The sequence below is a fragment of the Genypterus blacodes genome, unplaced genomic scaffold (genome assembly GCF_046128005.1).
Source record: "Genypterus blacodes isolate CSIRO-AG114 ecotype Tasmania unplaced genomic scaffold, CSIRO-AGI_Gbla_v1 ptg000098l_1, whole genome shotgun sequence".
Lineage (NCBI taxonomy): Eukaryota > Metazoa > Chordata > Actinopteri > Ophidiiformes > Ophidiidae > Genypterus > Genypterus blacodes.
This window is the reverse complement of record NW_027466902.1, coordinates 1730001-1744757: the sequence shown is the minus strand read 5'-3', so window position 1 is coordinate 1744757 and position 14757 is coordinate 1730001. Positions and strand designations below refer to the sequence as shown.

The 14757-nt window shown below is 47.8% G+C and overlaps 1 protein-coding gene across 4 annotated transcripts in view; it reads right to left on the bottom strand.

Annotated features, from left to right (window-relative positions):
- Positions 1-314: 314 nt before the first annotated feature.
- LOC143007954 (serine/threonine-protein phosphatase 2A 55 kDa regulatory subunit B gamma isoform) overlaps positions 315-14757 on the bottom strand; it is a 14800-nt gene continuing 357 nt past the window's right edge. The window contains exons 1-9 of one of the 4 annotated variants that reach the window (XM_076159471.1): positions 12046-12127; positions 6866-6963; positions 6577-6742; positions 5739-5851; positions 4955-5132; positions 4133-4297; positions 3282-3451; positions 1274-1365; positions 315-829 (exon numbers count right to left, since the gene is read on the bottom strand). In XM_076159471.1, coding sequence (XP_076015586.1) covers positions 535-829; positions 1274-1365; positions 3282-3451; positions 4133-4297; positions 4955-5132; positions 5739-5851; positions 6577-6742; positions 6866-6963; positions 12046-12127 — 1359 coding nt within the window. In that variant the 3' untranslated portion in view covers positions 315-534. Of the gene's footprint in view, positions 830-1273; positions 1366-3281; positions 3452-4132; positions 4298-4954; positions 5133-5738; positions 5852-6576; positions 6743-6832; positions 6964-12045; positions 12128-14757 lie in introns of those variants that run through there. The other 3 variants (XM_076159474.1, XM_076159472.1, XM_076159473.1) reach the window with 3 other exon arrangements.

Below are 14757 nucleotides of genomic sequence, written 5' to 3'. Positions count from 1 at the left end.
AACAAGTTACAGAAATGCCCCGTTTTCTTCGGCGGTGCTAGACAACACGGAACAAAGGGGGGACAGAGGGATAAGAATGGGATTTGCTCACACACATGGCCAAACACGGAGAGGAGAGGAGGAAGAGGAGGAGGTGAGCAAAGCAAAGGGCCGAAGAACAACAACAACAACGGAGAAAAAAAAAGACAAAGGTGTAAACATCTCTCTTTGTTTAAGGGATCGTACTCCTCTGAAAATGTTTCCAATCCTTCACGTCATCGATCGCAAATCCATGGATTCCATTGGACAATTTTTGCAATCCGCAATCCCGGCCTTGTTTGTTCCATTTCTGGCTTTTTTTTTTCTTAGGTCCTTACAGTTCAGGAAGGCCCAAGAGGAGGCGAGGGAGTGTGTGACTGTGTGTGTGGGTGTGAGTGTGTCGTCTTGACTTCATCCGGGCATATTCCTGGGAGTGTAATGTGTGTGAGTGTTTACATTCCGGCATAGGTGTGAGTACAGATGTAAACAAATCCGCCGCCCGCCGCCATCCGTTCACTAATGCATCTCAGAGTTGAGTTTGTCCTGGAAGATGTATAGATTGTTGGTGGCGGCTATGGCAATGATGTTCTCTGTGGGGTGCCAGGCGGTGTGGAGGATCTTCTTGGTGAAGTCCAAGCTGTCCACGCTGATGTCGTCCTTCCGCCGCTTCCCCCCGGCGGCGCAGACCCTCCGCGGCTTGAGGACGGCCCGGGGTTTGCTGCTTTCCCGCGACGCCTCCAGGGTCACGTCGCGTTTGGTGTTGCGGTCGAACATGCGGAAGAAGTTATTGTAGGCTCCGGTCATGATCACACTGGGTGGGAGGAGGGGAGGAGAGGAAAGATCGAGTTAAACTTAATCTTCTCTATAAAGCAATTAACTTCAATGTAGATGCTCTGCTGTGACTCCAGGTTGATCACTTTGCTGTTATGGGATGAGGCCTTGCAGCTGCAGCAGATCTCCTCTGGCCAGGAAACGCTCCCTAATATGGAGAACAGCAACATTTGGGCGGCTGCTTTTGTGTAAAATGGCTTTTCAAACGGTTCTTTCAGTGTGTTGATTGTGTGAAATGCGACAAAAAATGTTGTTTGAAGAGAACGACAGAGCTTTAAAACTCCAGAGGAAGTGAGGATCACAGAGGATGAAGCTCCAGATGATGACAGAGCTTTGAAATGTCACATGTCAAATCGCAAACAACATCTTAAACTGTTTTGACATCTTTCTTATCAACACACACACACACACACACCGCATTTACCTGTCTGTGCCGTTCCAGGCACACTCAAACTTGTCAAAGATGCAGTCGTTTTCATAAAGGGAGCACAACTTGCTGCGGAGGTAATCGTGGACCTGGAGGAATACACACACACACACACACACACACACACACACACACACACAGACAGATTTGATTAAAAATTACTCTAACATGAACATAAATAGAAGACGAGCAGGCAGAAAAATCCCTGGCACAACACGCACACACACAGACACACAGACACACACACACCAAGGACATTAAATGTGGGCAAGCAGTAAGAGAAGCCTCCCTGCAGGCCGGACTAATCAGACAGCAGCGCCGGCTCTCAGGGTTACGAGCACCAGGAGCACCGTTTCATCTAAACTCCTTCTGCCTATCACCAAACCCATTAACATTCAGCTCTGTATTATCAGACCAGGCAAGGGCGAGATAATAGAAACACACATGAACCCCCCCCTCACACACACAGACACACAGCTGCCTCTGTCCCCCGGTGCCTGTGTTGGAGCCGGCCTGTGTCAGCAGCAGCAGCAGCACCTTCCTCCTGCAGCCACACTTCTCTCTGCATTAGCTCCCGTTTTCACATTCTGCATAAAGTCAGCAGTCGACCGCCTCCTCACGATCAATAACCGCTCAAGCTGAGGTCGGCTCCTGGTTGTACATCAAACTCACTGACATTTCTGTTTTCCCTCATGGGGGGTCTCTCTACACGGAGGGAGGGGGGTACAGGGCCTGAGTACACAGTGTGTGTGTGCGTGCGTGCGTGTGTGTGCGTGTGTGTGCGTGCGTGTGTGTGTGTGTGTGTGTTATGCATGATTTTCACCGAATACAAATATTTCTATTTAACTCTCCGAACCCTTTTCCCTCTTCTGCCACTCTCACTTGTTTCCATCTTTAACCCTTAACCTGCCATCCTCTCCTCCGCCAGCTCCCTGGTCTCTCCCCTCCTCACTCCCTTCTCTCCATTTCTCATGCCCTCACCAGCCCTCACCCGTCGTCTCCTCCCTCCCCTCTCCTCCTCTCTCTCCCTCTCTCTCGCTCTCTCTCTCCCTCCGTGCTGCATTGCAGATCTAGGTGTCGGACGCTGTGTAAGGTATCCCTCCTTCCCGCTTCACTTTATGAGTGGAGGCTCGGCGCCTATAAATAGCAGCAGTGCGTCTTCTCCTCCCACTCCTGGCTGCCTCATAGGACCTTACACGTCAAGTAGACACATACAGTACAAACACACACACACACACACAGGTTTACCCACGCAGAATACCCAACGCATATTTTAAAAGATAGAAGTTCCCAAATAGTTTTCCTGTGCAGAAACGTAGATGAAGACGGCACCTCGTCTTGTTGTAAACACAGCTGACATCACACATAGGAAACATGTACTCAATATATTGATCACCTGCAACCTTTTCTCTCAAACAATGACTTCAGTCGATCAATGATCAGGTTGTGCCCAATAAACGCTGGGATTGGCTCCAGCACCCCCGGCAAGTGGATCAATCTATTACATCTCACACAAGCATTTATTTTCTAACATGGAATCAATCTAATTCACCTTAAAAGGTTTTGGGGAAAAATCTAATCACGCCTAAGTACCGCGACTGTGGCAGATCACTTTATTCTCCTTCCCATGACTCACTCCGTGTCTGGGATTACGTGTTTTCCACCATGACAATGAGCTCTTTTAGTAAAGGCAAGCTGAACGGTGAATGTTTGCCACACTGGCCAGAATGATGTCATACATAGAGCATCAGTGAAAGCTCCACTTCCAATTTACTGGTCGGGGGAAATTCCATCTTTGCTTAAAGTTGTAGAAAACGTTTAATTATTTAGAAGTCTGTGATCTGAGGATTCAAAATCACAACAAATAAAACGGCTCACATTAGTGCCTCTGCTATTGATCAGTGTGGCATTGAGTACTTTGTAAGCAGGATAGCTTCATCCTGGGGTTTTCCCACTTTGCAGCTCCTCTTTTTTGCTTTTCACACACGATCACACACACACACACCTGGTACGTCTCCAGGGGTTTGCTCTCCATGTTGAGGTCCCAGACTTTGGCGGTCAGGTAGTCTCTGGTGAGCAGGTAGCGGCCGCTGTGGCTGAACTTGACATCGGACACAGAGGAGATGATCTCAGAGAAAAAGGAGCGTGCACTGGGGTCCTCAGGCTCCTCGAATACTGGGGACGATAGGAGAGAGAGAAAGAGAGAGAGAGGGAGAGAGGGAGAGAGAGGAGTGATAAGGGATGAAGGGAGTTGGACATGGTGTGTGTGTGCGTTAGTGTGTGTGTGGTGAAAGGTGAGCTGAAGGTCTGGAAAAGCCTTTGGCAGTAAGCGAGTGGGGATGTTGGCCTCTGTGTGAGGACCCTTCCACTTGTGTGTGTGAGTGTGTGTCAGTACACAGACTATATCACTGTAGAGACACACTGGTGCTGCATACAAGTACAAATATCTTATGACCAAATATAAATCCTGTGATAAAATCCTACTTGAATAAATGGATGTTAGAGTGTCCTTGAACGCACCGCAAGGAAGCGACACCAGACTTTTGGTATACTTACAATAAAAACAAAGTATTTTCTGAAGTAATTGCCAACCATCATCCTTTAGCCCCTATTCAAGAGAACTGATACTTTGATTTTGAATGTAACATTATTTCAAACGATTAAACAAATGAACACGAAGAGGACAAAATGACTGAAAGCCCTCATTAGTGATAAGAAATAGAGTACATTTTAGCGATATTTTTAGCAGACTGACTCTTATAATCAATAATTCAGTCTATTAAAGACCAAATGCTTGCTGTGATAAATGACTTAACTTAAAAACATCTCGAACATCTACAATATAAAAACCCTCACATTTGGAGTGTTTGTCGCACAGCGCCGCCTCTCTCATGTCGCACAGGCGCAGAGTTCCTTTACTGCTGCTGTACACAAACAGGTTACAGTGGTGGGGATGGAACTCGGCCGCCGTGATCACCTCAGTCAGATCCTCCATGTTGGCCGGCTTGATGTCAACGATGTCTGATAGAAAGCAGCACCGCTCAGGGAAACGACCAAAGAACAACACGACACACTTACACTTCCTGTCTCACTCATAATCTAACTCCAATGATTTGTGAATGTTTGTGCAAATTCACACAGGCACACAACCTGAAAACAATATATCAATATGTGTATGTAAATGATCTAGCAGAAAATAAAGCGAGCCAATGAATGAATGTCTTGGGGGGGCTTTGGTTGCTAGGTGTCGCCGTGTAAACGCTGTCTGGGTCCGGATGCGACTGTAGAGGTGGATTACAACTCAGAAAGCGGCTGAAATATTTATGCACGCTTTGAATTATTCATTAAGCCACATTTTTTCCCTCCGCAAGAATAATAATAATCCCCTCCCCCAATGCTCTGTGTGTGTGTGTGTGTGTGTGTCTTTGTGTATCTCCTTACGCGATAAATAAGTGTGATTTAAAATGGGTGAGGGTGTTTGTGAGAATGTGTGGACAGGAGCGTGTGTGTGCGTCTACATGGTGATATATGCATGGATTATCTGTGTGTCCATGAATATGAGCTCTAATAAATCTCCCCCTCGTCCCCCTCCTCCTCTTCCTCCCCCTTGTGTTAACACGTGTGTTTGTTTGTCCTTAACTCGCTAAGAATGCGTTTGTTTCAAAGGCCAAAGGATACTAAAGCTGCGGTCGGTGATGTCCAGGTGCCAGAGGTTGATCCTCAGGTCGTCTGCCGACATGTATGTCTCGTAGTCCGAGTTGACGGAGATGGAGTTGACATGGTAGGTGTGGGCGTTGGCGAAGACCCGCCGAGGGCTGACCTCAACCATCAGGTCCATGGGCTTCAGCACCGGCACCTGGGGGGGAGAGAGAGAGAGAGAGAGAGAGAGAGAGAGAGAGAGAGAGAGAGAGAGAGACAGAGAGACAGAGAGACAGAGAGAGGGAGAGAGAGAGAGAGGGGAGGAGGGGGGAGAGTGAGGCTTTTTTTTACTGAAACACAGATTCTCGTCTGCGCACACACACACACACACACACACACACACACACACACACACACACACACACACACACACACACCCCCCGCTGCGTCTACCGTGTACCCATCACCATGAATTAACCACGAATAGAAACGCTGATGGTTCGGAGTACAGATGTGTTGCTGTCTCGCACACCTGGCAGGAATGGATTCCACCCCACCAACTACCCACCCACCCACCCACACACACACACACACACACCCACATACACACACACACACGCATGTACACATGCACCTTTGTGCCAGTGACCCACTTTTGCACAAGCACACACACACACACATCCGCACCTACTGACCCAGATACAGTATCCAGCCCCAATGTGCTGCAGCGTGCAGCGTGTGTGACAGACAGACAGGCAGGCAGACAGACAGACAGACAGACAGACAGACAGACAGACAGACAGACAGACAGACAGACAGATACCTGTAGGGAGGTGACAGTGGACATGTCCTTGATGCGTCCCTCCTCATCCTTCAGGTTGTATCCCTCCGGTCTCTTATCTCTCTCGCTCACCTTCCACAACTTAATAGTTTTATCTGAGAGACAGACAGGAGTGATGAAATAATCACAAAGGATTTTAGGCCATTCAGAACAGAAACATCTATGCTTAGCTGCAGTTTAGTGAGCAATGGGGACTTGAGATGCAACATAAAACATTCAAATAGAATAATAACATTGATTTCCACCACAGATTGGAGGATTGCAGCATGAAGACACACTCCACTCAGACAGACCACAGCAGCCTGAACACTCCATCTCATCACAACGCCCTTTAAAATCAAGAGCATCTATAGCAAATCTATGGATCACATTGAATAAATCACAGCCAAGCGCCTCAGCAGTGGCACTGCCTAACTAACGACCCTAATGCTGAGGCAGATCCTCCATTTTTCATACTCCCAATCATAAATAATACAGTGCTTATAGAAATCAATAATAGCGTGCTCAGGGAAGGTCTATAGATTTTCCTATATAGTCATAAACTTAGAGTCTATGCTGAGGATGAGCTCTCTCCTCCTAATGCACTACAGAGAGGCCAGGCAAGTATTGGAACCAAGAATCTCTCTTTACACAAACTCAAATGTGTGTTTAAGGCAAACTGCTGGTATCGACCTCACGTCCTTCACTTTGCACAGTCCGCTGCTATCATATATTTATGAAGGGATCAGAGCTGTAAATCATGACGCGCTTTGAGAGAACTTCACAAACCGCGACGTCAATGGTTTGTACCCTCGTGATCGCGTCTTCTGCGATCTCTCACCATTGGTGGAGAGGAGGAAGTGGGCGGCGTTCTGCTGAGGCAGCCATCGGATCTTGTTGATCTTCTCCTCGATCTCCAGACTTTTAAGGTAGTCAAACTCGGGCTCATGGCTCTGGAAGGTGCTGTAGACGTTATATTCTCCCTGAGAGAACGGCTCGGTCTTACTCTGCAGGAGGGGGGGAGAGGGAGAGAGCAAACCACATGAAGCTCACACAATATGAGACTCTATGGGGAATTGTTCTGAAGAGAAAGGTACAGAATCTGTGTGTGTGTGTTTGTGTGCGCCGACCTCAGGTTCTCTCTGAAAGATGACCACTCGGCCCCCCTTGTCCCCTGTGGCGAGGAGCTCTCCTGTATGGTTGAACTCAACAGTGGAGATGATATCAGCTGCAGAGAGAGAGGGATAGAGAGGGATAGAGAGGGATAGAGAGAGAGAGAGAGAGAGAGAGAGAGAGAGAGAGAGAGAGAGAGAGAGAGAGAGAGAGAGAGAGAGAGAGAGAGAGAGAGAGAGAGAGAGAGAGAGAGAGAGAGAGAGAGAGAGAGAGAGAGAGAGAGACCCATTAACTAATGAACAAACATCATCACTCATCTATATAATCTGTTCATGTTCACTTTCCTCTATAATATCAATATTATCAATCAGGTTAACTGATTACACACGAACATGTAAGTGTATTAAATTATGCAAATCAATGTAAACAAAAAACATTTTTCATTATTGCCAGTGTTCGAACAATCATGCGCTTGAGTTAATAAAGTACACACAGCCTGGAGGGTAACACAAACTAAACATGAAACACACACACACACGCTGTCTAGCATCAGGCGCAGGTGTTTCCTATGCCTCAGTCTGACACATTTCCATTCCAATACGACCCATTATGTCACTTCTGAGATCATCACAACTGCTGGCGTGTGTGTGTGTGTCTGCATATGTGTGCGCTGGTCATGATTGTGTGTGTGCTCCATGACGACCTCTGTTCTATCCCTCATCTCCTCTCTCTTCTCATCTCTCTCCCCTCTCTTAAGAGTATATGAGTGACATGTGTCCATCATCTGCTCACACACACACACACACCGACACACTCTGACTCAGACGCAGTAAGCCTTCAAAATGAGACCTGACCACATTATTATAATTATCATCATGATGATTAACACTTTGACTGACTCAGTAATATCACTCCTGCATCACACCACACACACACACGCACACACACATTCACACACAAAACAAAACACAAGTTGTTACTGTCAGCTGCAGAATATGTAAATGTGACATCTGAAGCTTCATTCTGTTGCATCATCGCTCCTTTCTGTCTCATGGGCTGTGTGAGAGGACGAGGGAGGGACGGACGGACGGACGGACGGACGGACGGACGGACGGTCGGCGGGTTTCCTGACCACCGTGACGCGGCTTTGGCTGATAATTCTTCAGCCGGGGCCATAATCAGCCTCAGTCATCACAATCACAAAGAGCCTTTCTCACAAACTGGGTTGTAAACCAATAACATTAACAATGGCTCCTTTCCAGCCACGTCTGCTCTCACACTGACACCCATAAATGAAATGTAGCCCGACCGAGGCTCCATTTTATCCTTTCTTCATCGTCCTTGAGTCATTTTGCGTGGAACATTGCGCTCCGACAAAAAACTGTCCGCACACACAGTTCAGTCGGGAGTGTACGAGGTCGTGAATATGAGGCTGAGGCTGATTACCTCGCTTTGTGTTTAAAGCTGAGTGGAGGTACGAGGTCACCGTACTCCTGCTGTAACTGGGGTACGAATCTAGCGGGAGAGCGAGGGAGGTCGGGGTGGGATGGCAATCATGGGGCACAGTACGTACACACACAAACACACACACACACACAAATAGAGTATGTAAAAGCTGTACGTAACCACCTGTGTGAGCTCTTAAGTCCCTGACCCAACACAAGGATCTCCCTGTGCTTATCAGCCTCTGAAGCCATATTCAATGACCAACTTGTGACGAATGTGTACACACAATACACACTTTAGACATTCTACTGTCACTTAGGGCAAAAATAAAGCTGAAATTTGATTTGAAGCTCACATTGAGTGACATTAAAGGCCTAACAGAGCGTCCTCAGTAATAAAAGCAGGGCAGTGTGTGTGTTTCAATCCTGTGGCGGCCTTGGGAGAGCGTGGGAGGGGTCAGAGACCAGCACACACACACACACCATCCCCATTCCCCCCTCACCTCATCTGCCACTCCTCACCTTTTCTCTCTTTCTATCATCTTTCCGCCGCTCGTCTTTTATTACAACCCCTCCCTCGTTTCTCTGTATCAAATACGTCTCTCTATTCCAGGTCGCCGCTCGCTCCCTCCCTCCCTCCCTCCCTCTCCTTTTCTCATCTTTCAATCTCCCCCCTAGTTTATCTCTTGCCCCATTTCGCTCTCTCATTTTCTTATTCATACTCATCCCCCATTCATCTCTCTCTTTTCTATCTTTCTCTCCTTTTCTCGCTCTCTCTCTCTCTCTCCTCCCCCACCGCCTCACTGCTGCTCGGCTCTGTGCCGTACGTACTGTACTGGTGGTTCTGGTGGCAGAATGGGAGGGATGGAAAAGGAGGTGGAGGGAAGGAGCGGCGGGGTGGGGTGGGGGGGGTAGTCCTCCAGTGAACAGGGGTAGCCATGGTAACAGGCTGAGCCAACCGGCAGCGGCGGTACTCGTATCTGCAAGCCATATATAAAATTCAGAGGAAGGAGGAAGTGGGATTCATCAATCCAATCCTCCCAGGAAGAAGGAGCAAGGTAAAACGATTACTGGTCGCAGTTTGTCCAGTAAACAGGGCGTTGTTACCAGGAAATACACACGACACACACGACACACACACACATACACACATCAACACGCAGCATCCATGCACATGCAGGCAAATCCACACAGAGTTGTAAACAAGAATGCAGAAATAATGTAGAAAATGTGAGTAGGTGAGCTGGACTGTGTGTGAGTGTGTGTGAATGTGTGTGTGTGTGTGTGTTGGGTTTAGTGTGGGTGCGGACATCCCCACTCAATTTACACAGAGAAAGAGCCAAGCTAAGCAAAACCACAGAAGCGGCACATAATATAGCTGAATAAACACACACTCTCTTCTCTCATCATCCCTGTTTCTTCTGCCTCCTCTGTATCTTTCTGCTTACACACACACACACACACGCACACACGTGCACACACACACAAAGCGCTCTCTCAGCACTCAGAACAGCCACTATAGTACAGTATAAGCCACTATACCATATAATGTGAATGTGTGTGTGTTTACTATTAGGGGTCAAGCTGTAAGTAGCTGTGGTAGGGCATGTGTGTGTGTGTATGCGTGTGTGTGTGTTTGTGTGGTCAACAGCGAGCTCACTGTGTCTGTGACAGTCCATTAGCGTCAGCAGGTTTGTCTGACTCATCGCCACACTGCAGGGGCAAAGGGTGTGTGTGTGTGTGTGTGTGTGTGTGTGTGTGTGTGTGTGTGTGTGTGTGTGTGTGTGTGTGTGTGTGTGTGTGTGTGTGTGTGTGTGTGTGTGTGTGTCTTTCTCTATTTAAAAGTGTCAAAAATCAAAGACCTGATTGATTTTAGACAGCCATCACCCAGCACTAAACTAACTAAAACCTACAAATAACTCCTTTAATGTTTGGACAAAGCAAAGATGGACGTTCATAATCAGCAGGTCTTCAGGGGGGGAGGATGTTAAGGTTGTTGTTGTTCTGATCATCTTGAGTGTGTGTCTTTTTATTGTCTCACTCTTGTTCTTACTGTCTGGCTGCAGGTGTTGGGTTCATTTGTATCTCTTGTGTTTTTATTGGAAAACCCTGGCTGCAAACCAAATCTCCCCTTGGATGGACAATAAAGATTTGTGCTAGCGCGCGCACATTTTGTTACATATCTAGAGACACACGCACACACACACACACACGCACACACACACACATACACTCTTATAAAGCGATGCTGGGTGGGAACAAAGGAAAGAAGGCAAGCAGGAACAGAAATATAAATGAAGTCAATGACACAGAGAGGTGTGAACAGTTTGATGCACATCCAACACACACACCCACACACACACACACAGGAGAAAAGCTCCCCATAGATCAAAGACTAGGGTTTTAGGAGGGTAGAGGAGAGGAGATAGGGAGGGGTTTCTTTTTTTGTAGGGCAGCAGACGGGATGGAGATGGGGGAGACACCCTGCAGCCCCAATTATAGATTTCTGATGTGTGAGGAAACATGGATCATTATAACTCAGCCAAAAACACACTCGTTAAAAGAGAGGACAAACCACCGCCCAGCAGGAGGCGTGCAGTGTGTGTGTGTGTCTGTGTCTGTGTCTGTGTCTGTGTGTGTGTGTGTGTGTGTGTGTGTGTGTGTGTGTGTGTGTGTGTGTGTGTGTGTGTGTGTGTGTGTGTGTGTGAGCGTGAGCGTGCCGCAGCTAGAGCAACCCATATTTCTTGCGTACGTGTGCACAAGTGTGTGTACTCAATTAGAAAATAAAGGGTTTGAGGGAGAGATGGAGGGGGGACTCTGCCCGGAGGGAGGTGTTAAATTGATCCCCGTCCAGCAGTTTTGGAGTTACCTTGGACAAGTGTGTGTGTGTGTGCGTGTGTGTGTGTGTGTGCGTGTGTGAGAGAGAGAGAGAGAGGACTAAACCCGACACACAGCGGGGATTCTGCCATTTCTCCAAACACACATCAGCACAATGGAGCAGAGCTGGTGTGAGCCTAATGGTTATAGACACAAACAATTAGACTCACACACCGAGCCAATATGTCAAACACACACATAAATCCACCTGCAACAACAACAACGACGTGATCCTTTTTTATTCAAATATAAAATCTGACCGTATATTGGACGGATCACATCAAAGAATTTAGGAACTGAACTGAATTGAACTGAATCCTATATTCTGCTGTGTGTGTGTGTGTGTGTGTGTGTGTGTATGTGTATGTGTATGTGTATGTGTATGTGTATGTCTGTGTGTGTGTGTGTGTGTGTGTGTGTGTGTGTGTGTGTGTGTGTGTGTGTGTGTGTGTGTGTGTGTGTGTGTGTGTGTGGAGATTGAGTAAGTACAGATGCATGAAACCAAGAGGCGAGTGTTCAGTATCAGACAGAAGAAGTAGGGCGGCTGTGCTTTGAAGGAGACGGGACATCCTCTGGTTTGACTATCTTAAGGAAATCTATTTAAGGAAATCACACACACACGCACGCACACACAACCTAAGCAAGGCAGGTAGACAGACGTAGACAAAAACATAGTTGCAGAAAAGATGAGATGAGACAGTATGATTGATGTTTATGCCATTCAGGTTCATTCATCTGACAATCCACACACACACACACACACTCAAACAAAACACGCAGCCAGATTACATGGGGGTGTGGCAGGGGGTCGGGGGGCAGCACGGTGCAACTGTGCATGACATCAGTATCACCTTAGAATAGGTTAGAGCACACACCTTCAGTGTAAGAGGCAAACGGCTCGGGCTCCAGTGAAAGGGTAGTGATGTCGGAGCACAGGACCTGGATGGGGCTCAACATCCTGGGGGAGGAGTCCAGGGTGGAGAGGGGTGGACGGGATGGGCGGAGCTCTTCAGGCTATAGCCAGGAGCAGCCCTGCAAGAGGAGCAAGGAAGGATGGAGGAAGGAGGAAAGGGAGGGAGGGGGGGAGGGAGGAGGCACCGGGCAGGGTGGGGGTGGGGGTGTGTTTGTTAGTGGTGTAGGGACTGAGTTACTGCATCGCCACTATCAACCAAACAAAATCCATATATCTGTGTGTGTGTGTGTGTATGGGTTTGACAGGAGAGAACGCAAGCTGTGCAGTTTTTCACGGGGCGCATCTGTGAAATTAAGTTGGTTGTTATTGTGCTTGTTGCACTTTAAGACAGGAAGTAAAGCAAGGAAGCACGGAAGGGACTAAGGAAGTCATCAGGAGCGACTATGGAAGACAATTACTGACAACAAAACACCTGTTGACTGAATGTTAAGATGTGTTCTGCCCGCTTTACATTGGAGCTCGATCCAGGTACAGGGCTCAGGTCCAGCTTTGATTTCTGAGAATGATTTCAGTCGAGAGCATTCATATAGATTCCACACTCATGGGGTCGAAGTTCATTTGCGGAGCTTAATAGATCTCAATCACTAAGCTTGTAGGCACTTTACTTTCATCCATCCTTGAACTCAATGCCACTCACTGAGGATGAGCGTGAAGACAGGGGGGAGAGAGAGAGAGTGTGAGGAGGGGAGAGGGAGGAGGGAGGGGGAGGGGAAGGGGGTAGGAGGTAAGGAGGAACGTGAGGGTGCAGCCAGGTTAAGCATTCAGCCCGGGTCAGAGTTATGGGGCAGGGGAATCCCCAAGGGAAGATCTACAGACACACTGATATACATGCGCACGCACACACACACACATCCGCTCAGAAAAACACACACACACACACATATTCCAGCACAAACAAAATGCATTCAGGGACACACACACATGAATATGAATGTAACACAGAGCAAAATAAATAAAAGGTGAAAACAAGCAGCAGGCATTAGAAAGACAGCATCTCTCTCTCTCTCTCTCTCTCTCTCTCTCTCTCTCTCTCTCTCTCTCTCTCTCTCTCTCTCTCTCTCTCTCTCTCTCTCTCTCTCTCTCTCTCTCTCTCTCTCTCTCTCTCTCTCTCTCTCTCTCTCTCTCTCTCTCTCTCTCTCTCTCTCTCTCTCTCTCTCTCTCTCTCTCTCTCTCTCTCTCTCTCTCTCTCTCTCTCGCATACACGCACAGAGGCACATTGTGTTTGAGCCGTTCGAGCACTGTCGGGTAATTGTTTGGCAGCCGTGCCACTTCAGCACCGGGCAATGCTGTGAGTTGCATTAGAGGTCTGATGGGGAAAAAGCGGGAGGGAAAGGAGGGAGGGGAGGGGAGGGGAGGGAGTGGGGGATGGAAACAGGGAGGAGGACGGGGGATGGGGTGAACGTTGAGGAAAGGTGGCGGGAGGGGTGGAGTGGTTGGAGAGGAGGAGGCAGGTGATGAATCAAATTGTTTATTTGTGACAGACACTGATCTTCTCTGGTCATTAGGGAGAATTCTCATGAGGTTGTGCTCAATTTCTACTCATTCCTAATGCAGCTATCTATTTCCAGGCTGGTATCCATGTGTTGCACAACCCCTTCAGCCTAATAGTGTGTGTGTGTATGAGTGTGCGTCCAGCTTGATTTGGGCTCATCACCAATTCACCCTGAATAATGGCGTGTGTCTGCATGAGATGTGCAGAATAATTAATACCGCCATTATTGGTGGGCGGAGACACGCTGTCAATCATACATGCCCTCCATGAAAAGCGGCCGTGTTTATCATCACAGGCTGTTGCTATGGGAACAGCGGACGATGGATGGTGATGGATGTTAACTGATTTCCTGCCACTCACTCGTCAAAGTGCTCTTTTGAAATGGCAAAGGCACGCACAGGGAGACGCACTCGCACAAGCACTCGCACTCCAGCAACACGCAGCGACACAATGTCTTGAACGCACCCCGAAAAGCTTTCACACAATCAACAGGCGAAGCGGCGTAAAATGCTCGGGGCGGCAAACCTATAATTCTCCCTTTCTGACGCGTTTATAAGAGTTCTCAACGCGCTCATGATCCCCAGATGATGATCCACCGGTCTGGTCTACGAGGTGTGGCAGACAATGGGCGAGCCAGGATGCATATGGGGGAGCAGAGAGAGAGAGAGAGAGAGAGAGAGAGAGAGAGTCCTGGTTTCTAATCCATTTTAAGGGGAAAACAAAGGGATTCAGGACTTTGTATGACTTTGCATGACGTCCCTAAGGCCTCTGATCTGATCCACTTTACATTCACTCGGACATCTAAACCTTGTTACATTATAGAGAGACTACTGTCCATCCACTGTATCTCTGTGATCGTGTTACTATAGGAAAGGTGATGTGTAATGCATCTGCCAGCCAAAGGTGAGTCCAACATTTTGCTTCTCACTCTCTATCTGACGTAGAGACAGAAACGGAGAATCACATATAAATACGACCACATGCAGACACAAGGCCGGTCAACTCTCCCTGCTGTGCCACAACATAGCTGTTACACAAGCGCCTAAGAAGTGCTTACACAATCACAGACGGCAAGAACATAGAGATGTAATGGAAATGAGATGAAGGAGGAGAAGAAAGTTG